At 37.9% G+C, this 16,906-nt stretch overlaps 1 protein-coding gene across 1 annotated transcript in view; it reads left to right on the top strand.

Annotated features, from left to right (window-relative positions):
• tnfaip8l3 (tumor necrosis factor, alpha-induced protein 8-like 3) overlaps positions 1–12,577 on the top strand; it is a 30,622-nt gene extending 18,045 nt beyond the window's left edge. The window contains exon 2 of the mRNA XM_065265119.2: positions 11,314–12,577. Within this exon, the coding sequence (XP_065121191.1) occupies positions 11,314–11,876 (563 nt within the window). The 3' untranslated portion in view covers positions 11,877–12,577. The remainder of the gene's footprint in view (positions 1–11,313) is intronic.
• Positions 12,578–16,906: the final 4,329 nt, after the last annotated feature.

Raw genomic sequence — 16,906 nt, 5'->3', positions numbered from 1 at the left:
TTGCATTTCTGTCAAGAGATCCTTTTAAAAATTACACACTGCACTTTTAATACACACATACAGTGCATACTGTATTTATACAGGCGTTTTCACTTTGTCACATCTGTGTTTAGTTTGGTGTGTATGTGGCTAATTATGTTATGTTTGTGTGTAGAGTAAGTATACGCAAAATTACAAATTAAAATAGTTTTGAATGAAGTGTTTGCTTTTGCAAGAGATGTGTGTAAGCATTTTATACGCTATTTTAACCAAGTTTGGCTTAATAGTCCAAGGTCATTTGCAGTAATAAACCTACCTTATCATCTGTTTAAACAAAGTTGCTTGATGAATACACCCTCTTGGTTGTATTTATTGCTCTGTTGAAGAATGCACATGCATGCACAGGTGTGTAGTGTTTACAACATAATACTGTAAATTCCGATCTTTTTCACAGTGCGGTCGTGTGTATGTGAAATATTTCAAAAACAAAGGAACAACGTTTCCGTTTTTTATTACATTGTTATTGTGTAAACATAGCCCTGAACTACATACTGCCTGTGATGTTTTCTGTCCTTGGAAAACAAAGAACCACACACACCAAAAACACAAAACTGATTTGCATGATATCAGATGAACATGATAACATCATGAATTTTCATGGTGGTCAGTTCTCAGCAAGTAGTAAAAGCTGTGCTAAATACAGACTAATGTAGCATGAATGCCAGAAATAACACAAACGTAGTCGTCTCTTCCTGCCCTTATAGGGAATCTGTAATTATATATTCCTTGAAAATCATGGATATCCGCAAACATTACACTTCCTGACCCTGTCTGAGTAATATAATGTGTCATTGATTCTTAAACACTCAGTTTAGGTGTTGATATTCTCACAAACCTCTTACCGTCCTTCTTCCATGAACCACAAGAGGGAAAAATAATGAAAGAGAATGGTCTCAAACAGACCGAAATCACATTAAAGCCTCAAGAAAATATTTCATATGAGTCATATTTCAAGTCTTACGGTCATATGGTTTATTTATATAGAAGTCTGCTGATTCATATGATTTTAGGGATGTGGCAGAGAAGAAGATTTACATTCAGAGGATCATTTACATTTATGCATTCAGCAGAGACTTTAATCCAAACTATTCACAGTGAATATATTTTCAATCAGTATGTGTGTTTCTTTAGGGATTGAACCCACAACCTTTTGCATTGCTAATGCTCTACCAATAGGCTTTATGCCCAGCTGCACTACTTCCTGAACTTCAGCCAGCTCACTGATCTTGTCTTCCATTATTGGACAAACCGATTAATCCAGTATTTTTGGGACTACTGAGGTCAGGCACACCTGGATTAATCAGTTTGTCCAATAATGGCAGACAGGAAACAAGGAGCTGGCTGAAGTTCAAGAAGTAGTGCAGCTGGGCATAAAGCCTATTGAGTTACAAAGCCAGGCTCAAGTTACAAATTTTACAAAGCTGTTGCTCCACAAGGTTCAGTATAGTAAATGTCTACTTTAATAGATTTATTTTTGTAGGCACCCTATTCACTTTTTTGTATGATAAAGATAACCCATGACATTCTGTAACTTCTCATTTTGTGAAAAAAAAATCATTTGGAAAGAGATGAAGATAAATAATTAATAGCAGAAGTTTTATTTTTGGGTGAACTTTCCCTTTAATTCAGTGTATTAACAGCTGTTAAACAGAAGGTTAAGCATGATGTTTAGATTATTTCTAGCAGGATTTTGCGTAAGTGTGGGAAGGATATAAATACAAATGTAACTGTAATAAACTTAATCACTGGCAGATGATCATTTACACAACAAGATTTAAGTAAACACAGCAAGATGTTGCCTCCTTCTGCACAAACAGACGCACACACATTATTTTAAATACTACAGTGGTAAAGCTGCCATGCCATCCAGACGTGGTTTAACTCTTGGTTTAGCCCTTAAACAGTTTCATTAAAACCGCCTGATTTTATTCTAACATTAGAGTATCTGGGTTTGGTCCTGTGGGTAAACACAACAGCTGCACCTATACAGCAAAAGGCACTAATAATAAAATCTTTTGGGTTATTTGGTCCATGGCAAAGACAAACAAACCAAAAAGAAACAAATTTGTGAGGTCAACTAAATGACATTCACATTTTTATCATATTTACGGTGACCATACGTGCCATTTTTCCCAGACACGTCCTGGCCAGGATTTCGGATGCTTCCTCCGGAAGTTGCATTTGTCGACCGCATACATCCTCGGGGTTTATTATTAAAGCTCTATTTCATGTTAAGAATGAAACATATATGTCTAAAGAGAATTAATTTTATAAAGTTTTTAACCAAAATGTGAGATCCTTGATGACATATGCGGTTGACAAAAGCGACTTCCGGAGGACGCACCCAGGGCGTGTCTGGGAAATATGGCACGTATGGCACGTAAGTGTGATGTTATATATATTTATCTTTCTTGTTTTCTTCATCAGCCAGTCATTTAAAATGGCCACAATGACTTTACTGATTAAATTTACAGTGATTTTAGAGTAAACCCTCCGGTTTCACACACACACACACACACACACACACACACACACACACACACACACACACACACACACACACACACACACACACACACACAACTCATCCACCCTCCGGCAACATGTACCACCTCCTGAATCTGAAGCTGTGAGGTTGTCAGGTGAATTTAAGTGTGATGTTGTGACACTACAGCAGTCATTAGCAGTTCAATCACTGTCACCATCAGAAATCCCTGCTATGACTGAAGGATTATGGGTAATAAAGCCCATGTGTTCACTGTTGTTATTTATATCCAGATTATTAGCCTTGTATGAAATTAACAGAATATTAACTTGGCGTTATTTTTTCATAAAATCATTTTAAATCTTTGTACACTACGGGCCAAATGAGATCTCTGTAATGTTTTCTTCTTGATAGTAATAAGATTAATGGAGAGCTAAACATTTTGGTTAAGTCCCCTGCTCCTCTGATATTTGCCCTTGGAAAAGACCACAAGACCAAGTCCTTACTTAAATGGGAAATTCCAGGAAATATGTGCACAAAATTAAAAACTTCCAGACTAAATGTTTTCTTCAGGCATCAGTCAGTGTTTAGTATGGCACTAAACACATCTTGAGCTTTTTTAAGGAGACTAAAGTCCTGAAGTTGTTCAATTAGAATTGGACATTAGCATTTAATTTAATTTAGGTTTAAAAGATCCTGCAGCTGCCGCTATTGCTCAAGTGGAAGGGTATTTATCAAGTATTTAACCTTAATTTGTTTAGTACTACACACAAATTTCCTGTATTTTCTGGTTGTATTCTTATAAAGAGACTGATAGACATTGCAAAAACAACAAATCAAATAATTGCATGGTGGCCTAACAATAGGCTTTATGCACAGCTGCGCTACTTCCTGAACTTCAGCCAGCTCCTTCTTTCCTGTCTGCCATTATTGGACAAACTGATTAATCCAGGTGTGCCTGACTTCAGTAGTCACAACAACAATAATCAGACACACCTGGATTAATCAGTTTGTCCAATAATGGCAGACAGGAAACAAGAAGCTGGCTGAAGTTTAGGACGTAGTGCAGCTGGGCATAAATCCTATTTGCACGTTATTGTATGCAGTATATACAGTTTATAGTATTTGATCTATGCCATATGCAAGTCACTTACAGTACACATATTTCACACTCTTTATTAATGCTGGATTCATAGGCAGGCTCAATTCAAGAAGTACAGTCAAAAATTCGGAAGTTTGTTTGATGTTTTGTTATGTCATTTAAGTACATTCATACTTTTTTAACTTTCATAAGCCCCTATTTTCCTGTATACTTTAGAGTTCCTTGGGGGTAAAATGACACTAGAAACTAAAAGAGAGACTACAAAAAATATATACATTTTTAATGATACTAATAATTTATAAATTGTTTTGTTTACTTCCCATGTTTTTGGGAAATATTAAGTACTTTTGTACCTGTTTACCACTAAATTCCTCAACTACACCATTAGCTTTCCTGTAATATATTGAATTTTTATTATGGTCTTAATTTGATTTAAATTATTTTTAGATATTGATCTAGATGTTATGTGTTAAATTTGGTCATCTGGTGTTTAGAAAAAAACCATAAAAGAAATACAGTTTAGGAATTAAATGATTTCGACCAACAAATGCCCATAGAGACCCATTCATTTCACTGAATGTGGCCAACTGCTCAACATGACAACTTTAGTGAAACATTTTGTGAATTTATGTTAATATAAACATTAGAAAGGACATTAAAAATAAAAATTATTTCAAATACAGACTTTTTTGTAGTTTTTGATGCATTTTGAAATGTCTTTACAAAATGCCACAGAAATTCGACTGAATAGCCCTTTTCACACAGACATTCCGGAAAATACACGGGAAAGGCATCCTGGATTTTTCCGGAATCGTTAGATTTTTTGTTAATTCACACTGGCATCTGATGGTCCCGGAAAGACACGTGACCTGTTGAAAGTCCCGCCCTCTCTTCTACGCCGCGTCTGAAGTTTGCAAATTATTTATTATTTCTCTCTCCAGAAACCACTCACGTGCATTTTTGTTTATGATAAGACTATAAAGGAGCGCGTGAACGCACAGTTCTATGCTGGTGAATGATCTCAGGTTCAGATGTGCTCCCTGATCTCTGCTTTAATACAGTTTTCAGACATTTCTCACCGTGATTGTTTATATGCATTTAAAACCTGCATTTTGAGGAGCTGAACGATATATCTTGTTGGGATGATGTGCGGGTATTTTTGTTTATTATAGCTCAAATGAGCACGTGACGCAATATTCTTTTATGCTGCTGAATGATCTCCGTTTCAACGCAGTAAGTAACGAGCTAACTTACCTGATATCTGCTTCAGTCCAGTTTGCTGAATGTTGTAAATCCCTCATTTTAAAGAGTTGAACCAACTTCATGTTGCCATGACACGCGCATCCTCACTACGGCACGTGCGTCATTGTTTATGCGTCTCATTTATAATTTCCTGATAACTGCTTCAATCTAGTTTGCAACATTTCTCGTGGTGAATGTTTATATGCATGTTATCTCTCGTTGTAAGGAGCTGAACCATAACTTGCCCATTACGGCATTGTTTCGGCTTCTTGTTCAGACAGAGGGTTTTCCGTATATCTGACTAGGTCCTCTTTCCGGCAACGATCCCAGGAGATTAACGGGACGAGTTTGTGTTCATGGGGTTGTGTGAATGGGGTTAACGTAAGTGTGTCTGTGTGTGTGTAGTCTATGAAAAACTACCATTTAGTATGTTTTTTTTAGCGTTTCAGTTTATGGGGACACTTCATGTGTCCTATTAGCATAGTTAACATGTCATTATACACTATTTATGTCCCTGTAAACCACATATGCCAACATACGTGTGTGTGTGTGCGCGCGCGCGCGTGTGTGTGTGTGTGTGTGTGTGTGTGTGTGTGTGTGTGTGTGTGTGTGTGTGTGTGTGTGTGTGTGTGTGTGTGCGTGTGTGAGCATTAGAGCCCACCAATTTACATCTTTGTTTTGCATCTGTAGCTGTTTTTTTCCAAATTCTGTCAAAAATGCTCTCTGTGGCAGTCATACCTTTGTTGGTTTGTGTGTGTCTGTTTGTGTGTTTTTGTGATTGAGCATGTCTTTTCTATATTGCATTTAGTACCAGGCCTACTTTTCTGTGTAGAAATTTTCAGATTTATTCTAGATGCACGAATAAAGCCCAGGTTTTTTATATGAATATTTACAGATAGTCTAGAAAAGTCACAGCATTTTATTCCACTGAGATGAAGGGAACCATGTTTTTTAACTAAATAAAAGTGGCTTGGGGGTAAGATTGACCCCAAGGAACTTATTAGGGTTAAGTGCCCTGTACTTTTGGTGCCACTGCATCATAACTTTTACAGCTAATCCAAAGCCAGTGACCTTATTATGTCCTTATATTAAGGAGCAGGCACATTAAACCATATCTGACCTTAGATCACCAGTTATCCATTATACACCATCTAATCTCTGGTTACTGTACACACCAAAACAACAAGCACACAATGAGGTCAACAGAGACTAACACAGGGACGGAGAGTAACTATTAAGTAAACACACAGGCACTATAGGTTTTTCATAAGTCACGCTGGGGCTGTTTACACCTGGTATTAAGAAACATTATAAGATACAGGGCCTCTGGTTCATAGTTAGTTTTGGAAATCTAAACATAAATAAATAATTTCATTTAATGTAACAATATAAAAAAAACTTTTTTTTTCATGTTTTGCATATGCATGACCCTGTGCACGGCTTAAAAACAACAACTGTGCCAGGGGTCATTGGATCGTGTGTTGATGATACAGGTTGACTGACTGTTTACTGTACATCATCACCACAAAGAGAGAGAGAGAGAGAGAGAGAGAGAGAGAGAGAGAGAGAGAGAGAGAGAGAGAGAGAGACTAAACAAAGCCTTGATTCACTTAAAAACAAACAACAATGCTGACACAAAGACAGAGGCAGAAATGCCTGCGTACTACAATCTATCTATCAGCACACAAATACAACTTGAGGTCTGTTTAATATGGGCTGTAAATATCAGTAAAGGGTATTTAAGAAAGAAAGTATCACTGTTAATCATTGATATCTGAACAAACAACTGACTTAAACTATTACACTTTGGCATGCAGGTCACTTTAAATGAATGTGTCTGAATGAAGAATGTGATTGTTTACTGTATGTTTCTTTCTAAAGTTAAAATACAATGGGTTCTTAATAACAACAGTTTCATCAGAATAAAGCTGAATGAATTTTGGGACAAGGTCATTAATAATAACAAGGACCAAGAACCTGGAGGAAAGCTCAACGACTATAATCAGAGTTTGAGCCTTGAATGGAAACATATTGACGTCTTAGGTGGAGATAAGAATTAAACCAGAGGAGAGAGTTTTGTAAGAGAGTAAAACATTTGGTCTAAAAGCTTAAAAATGATTAACAGTTGTATAACCTACTGTATAACCCCATGCTTCTAGTGCCATATTGTACCAAATGAGCTAGCGTAACAGCTAAAACATGTGACCATCATCACCTTTAGTCTCTATGGTCAGAACATGAATTTATCATCTCACCCTGCAGTCAGGCAGGAGTGCACAGAGCTGAATTTCATCCCGGCACTCTCGGTGTATAAAATAAGACAGATCGGAGCTCGGGTGAGGCATTTCAGTGGCATTCTCGTGCCATTCTGTGGCCTTCTCCAATGACGTATCACCCAGACAACCCTGCTGTCATAACAATGATCTGTGTGAAGCACTAAGCAGAAGTGACAATCTCTCTGCAGAGGAGCAGAGGAGAGAACAACATCTCTCCATTTGGTAATTATGAACACTTCTGTAATGTGTAATCTGAACTGGAGAGGGATCTAAATAAAATTTCCTCTCGGCTTGCCCACGCCTCCTACGGCTAAACGAGAACACAAAACCTTCCTCACTTTGCTATCTCACCAGCTCTGCCCGAAATAAACCTACATGCTCATCTCACAAAACCTAATGATATTATATCATGGTGGCCTATAAAAGACACCATAGCTCTTTTTCAAAAACTAGTAAGATGACTTCCTATTCCTCCGTCAAAAATGAGATAATGATATTAACCGAATGCTCTCGGCATGTATTATACCTTCGTCAAATACTTTTGCTTCAAATCCACTTAATCCCAGCCTCAGGCCATTCAGAAGTAGTGGTTTATTGGCAGAACCCATTAAGAAAATGCTCATTTACAAAAAGACATGTCAGACGCACTTAGAGGCTTTTGCATCTGAGCTCTTCATTTTTAGATGAAACCATGGATTGTTGGTAAGGTCCACAGGTGCCATCTTTCTGAGAGTCAAAAAGCACAAAATAATTACCTGAGGCCAATGATGAGTGGTTATAGGTTTAGAGAGGTTTCTTGCAAAGATGATTTCGCTTTATAAGACCTTAATATGATCAGGAGCCATACACTGTAAAAAGATTCCGTAGAAATTACAGTATTACTGGCAGCTGGATGCCAGTAACTTACTGTAGATTTAAATTTATGTTAATTACCTGCAACAGTTTGTTCAAAGTTAAATGAAAATTAAACATTAGCAAGTCTTTATCTTTACAGAATAAAACTACAATAACAGCCTGGAGCAAAGCATTCTGGGAAACAAAATCTGAAGGAAAAAAACTGAAAAGGTTGATGAGGACTTTTGGTTCCCAGAATGCTTTGCATGAGGCTGTTATTTAAAATTTGTATTCTGTAAGACAAAGACTTGTTAATGTTTTATGTTCATTTAACTTTTAAGAAACTGTTGTCAGTAAATAACATAAATGTAAATTTACAGTAAGTTACTGGCATCCAGCTGCCAGTAATACTGTAATTTCTACGGAATCTTTTTACAGTGTAGGGTATCATTTTGTGTTGCTTGTATGTGGACTTCACCAAGGACAGTATGCGTTGCCTTAAAATACTATCTAGATAGGCAGCTTACTTATTTGGAAAACCAATTGCAGACACCCTGCAAAACTTATTTCAGAGAGTTAGTTCACGCGTCATGTATCAATTTTTTTTTGAGGGGACATTTCCCACGACTTTTTTTTAAAGATGTCAAATAAATCTTTGGTGTCCATAGAGTACATATGTGAAGTTCTAGCTTTAAAATATCATATAATTTATTGTAACATGTTAAAATTGCCACTTTGTAGTTGTGAGCTAATTTTATGGGGGGGGTGTACTTTAAATGCAAATGAGCTGATCTCTGCACTAAATGGCAGTGCCGTGGTTGGATGGTGCAGATAAAGGGGCGGTATTATCCCCTTCTGACATCACAAGGGGAGCCAAATTTCAATGATCTAATTTTCACATGCTTGCAGTGAATGCTTTACCAAAACTAAGTTATTAAGTTGATCATTATCACATTTTCTAGGTTTATGGAAGAACCAGGGACCCAATTATAGCATAACAAACGTGTTCCAGCCAATAAACAACAAGAAGGATTTGGGAGTGGGGGTTGGACGCATTCATGAATCGTTCAGAAAGCACGGAAGAGAGGGGGAGGAGTTAGCTAAACCTACGTTTTGTTTGACAACACTTCGAACGTCGAAGGAAGTGACGTCACACAGATTCGCTTAGAGTGCTTTTAACTGCACATTACATTAGAAATGTTTCCGACAACGTTTTAATTCTTCACATAGCAAAATGCAGCAGCAAGGAGCCCACGACTGCGCTCATATGCTCATGACGTCTGCGACTGCGCTGTCGCGTCTGCAGTGCCTGTCGCCTGAATAAAGTAACATGTAACACGATCAAAACCCTATCATAATGGTGAAAATCTCTTAAAAGTGACAACACTGAAAAAAATTATTCATTCAATTTACTCAATTTTTTAAGGTAAGTGGTTGCAATCAATTTATTTAAGCTACATTTAAACAAAAGTTTTTGTTGTGTTTTGCTTTTCTTATTTTTTTGTTTAAATGTAACTTAAATAAATTGATTGCAACCACTTACCTTAAAAATTGAGTAAATTGAATGAATCAGTTTTTCAGTGAAGGATGCAGCACATAATTTATAATATTGTCCATATTAAACGGATAAGAAGACAAGTAACAGATTAATTGACCCTTCTTTGATTTGAAGGTTACATGCAAAATCCATTTGGCTCAAAAGGGGGCATGTTTAAATGGGCTCTCTATATTCAATTATAAAATTAATTAAAAATTAATTAATTTAAAGTAATTGATTTCTGGAATATTTAACATCATTTGCGTGTATCGGTGAGCTGATATCAATATGCAGAAGCCTCCTGGACCCGGATAGGTGTCTGCAACTGGGTTAGTGTGTGCTTTAAAATGCATACTTCCTGAAGTGTATTACGGGTTGGACTAAAACAACAATAAATCAAAAAACTGAACAACAACAAAACCTTTTCTGCTGCATACTATGATAAATGGTTTCTTTTCTCAGTGGTTAGAAAAGGTAAAAATAAACTTCTTTGAGATTTCTCTGTGTGTATTTCCTAAGAATTGAGTGTAGCTCATAGCGATTGTTTCCAGGGTTTTATTAGGTCTATATAAGTCTGCTCTGACATCATGTTTGACCTGCTGTAGTTAAGATTCAGAGGAAAACTTGCTAAAGTTAGACCAGGTTAAAAAAATAGAGATTGATTAGTGAAGACTCCCTCTGATTACAGTCTATTTTCTGTTTCCCTATTCTGGCCAAGATCTTATTGATTTATCGAACGTGACGTTTCCACCTCTACAGCACCAGATCAAGCCGACAGCAAACCTCAGCAAACTGAACTCACACACTTTGAGACAGCCAAGAGCTTTCACACACCCAGAGGAATTCTGCCAACAGTGAGCCAAATACTGTCTGACCAGACAGATTGTGTTCATATTACCACAATCCATTAGCCAGCAGATAAATCACTGGGGAATCAACAGCTTTGCCCGAAACCATTTGAACTTAAATAAGTGTATCAGATTGCATAACAAAAATTCACATTTGCAAACACGTGATGCTCTGCACCTCTACTATGAACAAGGCTAGCATCATACTTTTGAGTCTGTTTGGTAATGAGTAAAGGAAAATGTTAGTTTGTTATGAGTGACACACAAGCTGTGTTCCAGTTCGAAGGTTGAGACTGATTGCGTCACAGGTAGCACGACTGAAGGTCAGTTAGGCCGTCCCAATTCGAAGGCTGCTTAAAATGTGACCTCAAAATGCATTTAGGTTGTAGCAGTTTTAAAGTTGAGAGATACGGCAGTGGTTTCAGTGCCGACAGCAGACACACTCCCAGTGTTTGAGAATCCTGCCTGTTTTTCCAAGATTCTCATAACTTATTTTATTTACTTGGCTTTTTTAAAGGATTCAGATGGTTAATAACACGTTTCCCCTCAGGATCCTCCCCAAATATGCTTTATTTCATTCCTTATTGATTACAAGTTAATGCAAACTCGTGAAATGTGTAAGGAAAGGAAGGAAGGAATGCAATGGGATTTTTGAATATCTCATATATTATATGTTGGACAGTCTAATGGATTATATAACAACATTAAATTTTTCAAGTATTGACGCTTTGAGCTCTACATGTTTGAAAAGTTTCAAGCCTTTCAGTGCCGTATTCCTTTTGATCAATATGTTGTTTATACGTCCTTGACACAAATGGCACAATTTTGAAACGCTGCAGCCTACTTACAGAGAAAGGTTTTCTTGGAAAGTTGATGACTTTCATATGAATTTATATAAAAAACAAACTTATTAACTCTGCTTTCTTCTCTCTCCATATTTCTCTTTAAAGGTCAAGAGAGTTTCAACGCCAAGAGTTTAGCCCTTCAGGCCCAAAAGAAGATCTTAAGTAAAATGGCCACCATGGCCGTGGCGAACCTCCTCACGGACGACACCAGCAGCGAGATTCTGGACGAACTCTACAAGGCCAGTCGCGAGTACACCAAGAGCAAAAAGGAAGCCCACAAGATAATCAAAGACGTCATCAAGATCGCGTTAAAGATCGGCATTCTCTACAGGAATCATCAGTTCAGCCCCGAGGAGATGGAGACCGTGGAGCGCTTTAAAAAAAAGATGAACCAGGCGGCCATGACGGTGGTGAGCTTTCATGAGGTGGAGTACACGTTTGACCGTGGCATTCTTTCCGAGTTGCTGATGGAGTGTAGAGACCATCTTCACGAGCTGGTGGAGCACCACTTGACGGCACGCTCCCACGGTCGAATCGACCACGTTTTCAACCACTTTGCAGATGTGGATTTCCTCACTGAGCTGTATGGCCCGTCTGAAGAGTACAGACTCAACCTGAGGAAGATCTGCGACGGGATAAACAAACTCCTGGATGAGGGTGTACTTTAACCGAGCGTCCAGTTTACGGTTCCTCAGGCTTCTGGGACTTGATCTGAGGGCTTTTGTCAAACTTTTGTGTGTTTTTTATTTTGTGGGAAAGATCGGTTGTCATGATAACTTGATCATGTGATTGCAATTCAACCTGTAGGAATGGGCAACCAGACACAATTTAAAATCGCATCCTGGTTTGTATTGCCGGGTTATTGTTTGAGGAAAATCCCTTAAGGTGTCCTGTTAACCTGGCCCTTTGTGAGCAACTACGGGAACGTTTTAAATTACATGCACTGTATGAAAATCACCTACCTGTCTTTTAAGAGTGGCCTAGTAATGCAAGCTTAGCTTTCTTCTACAAGAAACGACGAAGATTCGAGAAGTTAATCTATTTAAAAGGTAATATCTCAAAAGCTTTGACAGCTTATCAGACAAATGGCACAGACCTTTGTTGAACAGAGCGCAAGCCAAAATAAATACAGACATGACGTGCAGGCGAAAGATTGTGAATAAATTTTGGGGTTTTGGTCTTCTGTCCTTTAGCCTTTGTATTGACTCAGCTATCCCATCATTCTGTGCTTGGACTTTTCAGATCCTGATCCGTATCTGTGCATGTGAACATGTGTACGTGCAGGAGAGAAATGTGACTATTTCATAAGTCTGTTCGGTAACCCCAGAGTGTAGCACTATTATCTGTCATTAAACATTCCCTATGAACTTCTTCAAGTGTCTTTTTGTCATTTCAACTCATTGTGATTGATCCATGTTTGATTGACTGTGCTGTTAGCCAATACACTGTCAGAAATTTAAAAAAAGATCGCTAGCTGTCACTGGGACAGTAGCCTTTCAAAAAGGACACCTTATTTGTATATAATAGCGCATATTTGAATAAATTAAAATGTCATGTAAACATACTTTATACTGTATATACTTGTTTGGAGAAACAAGGCAGATATGAGATGAGAATACTGAACTGAGTTTATGATAAATGAAAATAAAGTTACTCTAAAATTTAAGTAAAAGATACCTTCACTGTAAAAAGATTCCGTAGAAATTACAGTATTACTGGCAGCTGGATGCCAGTAACTTACTGTAAATTTAAATGTATGTTATTTACTGACAACAGTTTCTTCAAAGTTAAATGAACATTAAACATTAACAAGTCTTTGTCTTACAGAATACAAATTTTAAATAACAGACTCATGCAAAGCATTCTGGGAACCAAAAATCCTCATCAACCTTTTTAATTTTTTTTCCTTCAGATTTTGTTTCCCAGAATGCTTTGCTTGAGGCTGTTATTGTAGTTTTATTCTGTAAAGATAAAGACTTGCTAATATTTAATTTTCATTTAACTTTGAACAAACTGTTGCAGGTAATTAACATAAATTAAAATCTACAGTAAATTACTGGCATCCAGCTGCCAGTAATACTGTAATTTCTACGAAATCTTTTTACAGTGTTGGTAACACTTTACAATAAGGTTGTATTTGTTAACATTTGTTAATGCATTATATAGTTAAAATAAACAATACTTTTACAGCGTTTATTAATCTTAGTTCATATGTGGTAAAGATCGCTCTAATCTGATGTAAGCACAATTTTCTTATTTTTTGGCTTAAATAGTAAAGATTTAGCTATTTAAATTTTATGCAATACAACTTTGTTAGGCATAAATGTTAAAAATTACTAACCCTGAGATTTAGCCAACATAAGCACATGTTGGTTTGGGGCAAATTGTCGTAATGACTTTGGGGCAAATACTCACATGCTTTTCACACTGGAAATAGTTAACCCCAGCTTATTCTAAACCCCTGGTTAACAAATTCCTGGGTTATCTGTTTTACGTTTAACACTGTTCGTACTTAACCAGGGGTTAAGAGATATCCCTGGGTATTCATAATCTGACATTTCACACTGTGCACACCTAAACCCTGGGTCAGGGGTCTTCAACCCTGCTCACACACACCTGTCTGTAATTATCTAGTAACCCTGAACACCTTGATATCCCCAAAAAAGCCCTGCTTCCAAGCAAGGGTTTATAACCCAGGGTTAATTTCAGTGGTAACCCCACTTCTAAATTACAAGTGTGAAACGATCCTTAACCTAGAGTTAAAAGCAGGGTTTAAAATGAAGATAACCCCAGGTTTAAGCACAGTTAAGTTGTGTTCTTCTTTATAGATAATCTAGGCCACCAATGGGTCAAATTGTCACAAGTGAACATTCTCTATTCAACAGTCTACAACTCCATAATGAGATAAGATATGAAAAAGTAATGAATACAACATATGTGCCCAAGACTTCCTTTTTTCATTTGGTATGAGATTTATAGCAATATGATGTGTAATGCTCAGTAAATGTTAGACAGTGTGAAAAGTGTGACAACTTACCCCGCTCTCCCCTACATATACCCTTAAAGCAAACCCAGAGGTACAATATTTTAATAAATGCATAAAGTTCATTCTTGCATGTTGTGGGAATTATAGGGAGACAAAATTGGCAAATTTTCTGATGCTTTGATTTTAGGTCCTATAGTTTAGTTTAATAATGAGGAATGAGACAGACTATTGTTAACAGCTTCTGTATTCAGGAGATCCCACGCAGCACCTTTACACTTCAGGAATATGTGACTGAAAGCCCAATTTAGCAGCGGCAGGAGACAGCAGCGAGTCAGCTCGCACATAAGAATAGAGAAACACATGACAGCTTTCATATCATACAAATCAACACATCAACATCGAACACACAATGTAATTTGATAAACTTTTTTTAGTTGATGCAACTTTTCACTTTTCATTTGAAACCAAGTTATGTTTTTGCTTAATAAACCTTATAGCTTGAAAAGATGGTGCCAACTTCTAAATTCGTTACTGTTTTAACATATCCCCACATTAGAGGTTTGTACTTCAGCATTCTCCATAATTCAATGATTCACAAAAATATTTGCGATTTATTAGGATCAAATGAATCAAAAGAACCACCTCAAAAGAACAATTTGTCATTTCCGTAATGAATAACTCTGATCTTTTGACTGGCTGAACTTATATTTGAAAGCCGATTTGATCTTCTCCATCTAATCCATATAGCTTCTTTCATATCATGCTATATTTGAATAGCTTTGAATAAAAGGGAAATGGCTTTATAATTATACCCATGGCAGAAAGAAGGCGGGTCGGAGAGAGAGTTGAACACTTGGTTTTTAGTCTCTTTATAACACCCACCATATAACTCACACAGACCACCCACCTCAACTTCATGACTCACCAGAAACACGACAGGCTGCCAAAGACCCAAAAAATGAACACACACTTAGACAGTTTGCACAAAGTGAGTGCATAAATAAAATCATTTAAAACAAACCTTTTTTGTGTAAGTGTAGGTGTCTTCAGAACAGCACACACAAACACAACATCCATCTATAGAAATATCTTAATATCAAGGAATTTGTTCACTTAAATTCATCCGTAAGCAATTCAATCTGTCAAAATATTTAAGAGGTTCATTGTCATGATTTCCGAGGTGTAGAACCCAATTGCAGATGTTTCAGACACAAAACTTTATTCACAGTAACAAAAATGCCCGCAAGTGGGCAAAACAACTGACAAAACTCACGAGATAGGAAACATGATGTTACAGGGACAGAATGAACCAGACATAATTGAACCCAGCAGACGGTGAGCCTGGTGTGTCATTCCGGATGGTGATCACTGAGGGCGTGGTTGTGGACATTGAGCCACGAGTGTGAGTCTTCTGGACGGTGAGCCGTGAAGTGCGTGATCCCAAGATGGAGATCCACGAGGATGCGATCCCAGACAGTGACCCGTAAGGAAGTGATACCGGACGGGGTAACCACAAGCAAGTGTTTCCAGATGGCGAGCTGAGAGAGCATGTTTCCTGGGCGGTAGCATGGGGTGTTCCTGGAACGTCAGACACAGTATTCACCTCAGACCGATGGTTCAGCTCCGAGCTATGGTCTGCTCCAGTGGCTTTCACTCGAGCCCGCTTCAACCCCAGTCCCCCTGTCATCCCTGCTTGGACACCAACCTTTGTACCCCCTGATCAAGCACTCCTTCCCTGCCTTGTGTGTCCCTCCTGAACTTTCTTGTGCTTTCATGTTTGTTGTTTTTACTGTTGCCCCCTAACCCATTGATTTGTATTTATCCTTGCCCCTGATTTGTTAAATATATTGTGTCCTTGATCTTTGTCATTTTGTCTTGTAGGTTGTGTTTCCCCTTTTGGGATGCCAGTTGGCTTTTGGCATGCAGTTCCCTGGCGTTTCCCCTATCACTCCTGCCTCTGCCTTGCCACAGATTGTTTCCCGTGGAACTGTCCCTCATGTGTCAGGCACCCAAGCCTGCCTTCAAGACCCCTACTAAGCTTGCTCGTAGTCCTCGTCCACAGCCCTTGCCTACACCCCCTGGACCTAAGACTCCTTCCCTGCCCAGTCCCACCTCACCTGGACCTTCCCCCATGAACTCTGTCTCCCCTTCCATTGTTTGTTATTACTGTATATTCATGTTTACCGTTGTTTTCATGTTTTGTTGGGTCATGTCTGTGTTTCAGTCTGTCATGTCTCATGTCTGGGAGGTTCTTTCATGATTCTGCCCCCTTGTCCTTGTTTTACTCTTAGTCCTGAGGCAGAATCATGACAGGCCCATGTTTGTGTGGCAGCACATGTCCTTTGTTTAGGCTGTGTGCTACCTTGTTTTGCCTCCTGACTCTGCACCCTTGTCTCCTAGTTAGTAACCTTGTTATTGTTTCATCATTGTCACTTGTTGCCCCTCTTGTGCTGATTCGTTTTGCACATACCTTTTGAATCTTCCCGTCGTTCAGTCTATACAAGTGAGTTAATAGTCAAGTTGTATTAATGTCAGTTCCTGTCTAGTTTATTGTCTCGTTTCAGTTTATCTGTACTCTGTTAAATTGATCCTTTTCTATGTCGTTTTGCCCCTTCTTGTTTTTTTTTTATTTCTCTGTTTTGTTAATAAACCTGTTTTTGTCTTTATTAAAGTCTGCATCTGGGTTCGTTGACAAAATTGTATCATTTATGT

This window comes from Paramisgurnus dabryanus, chromosome 9, assembly GCF_030506205.2.
Source record: "Paramisgurnus dabryanus chromosome 9, PD_genome_1.1, whole genome shotgun sequence".
NCBI classification, from domain to species: domain Eukaryota; kingdom Metazoa; phylum Chordata; class Actinopteri; order Cypriniformes; family Cobitidae; genus Paramisgurnus; species Paramisgurnus dabryanus.
This window is presented reverse-complemented; position numbering and strand designations above follow the sequence as displayed.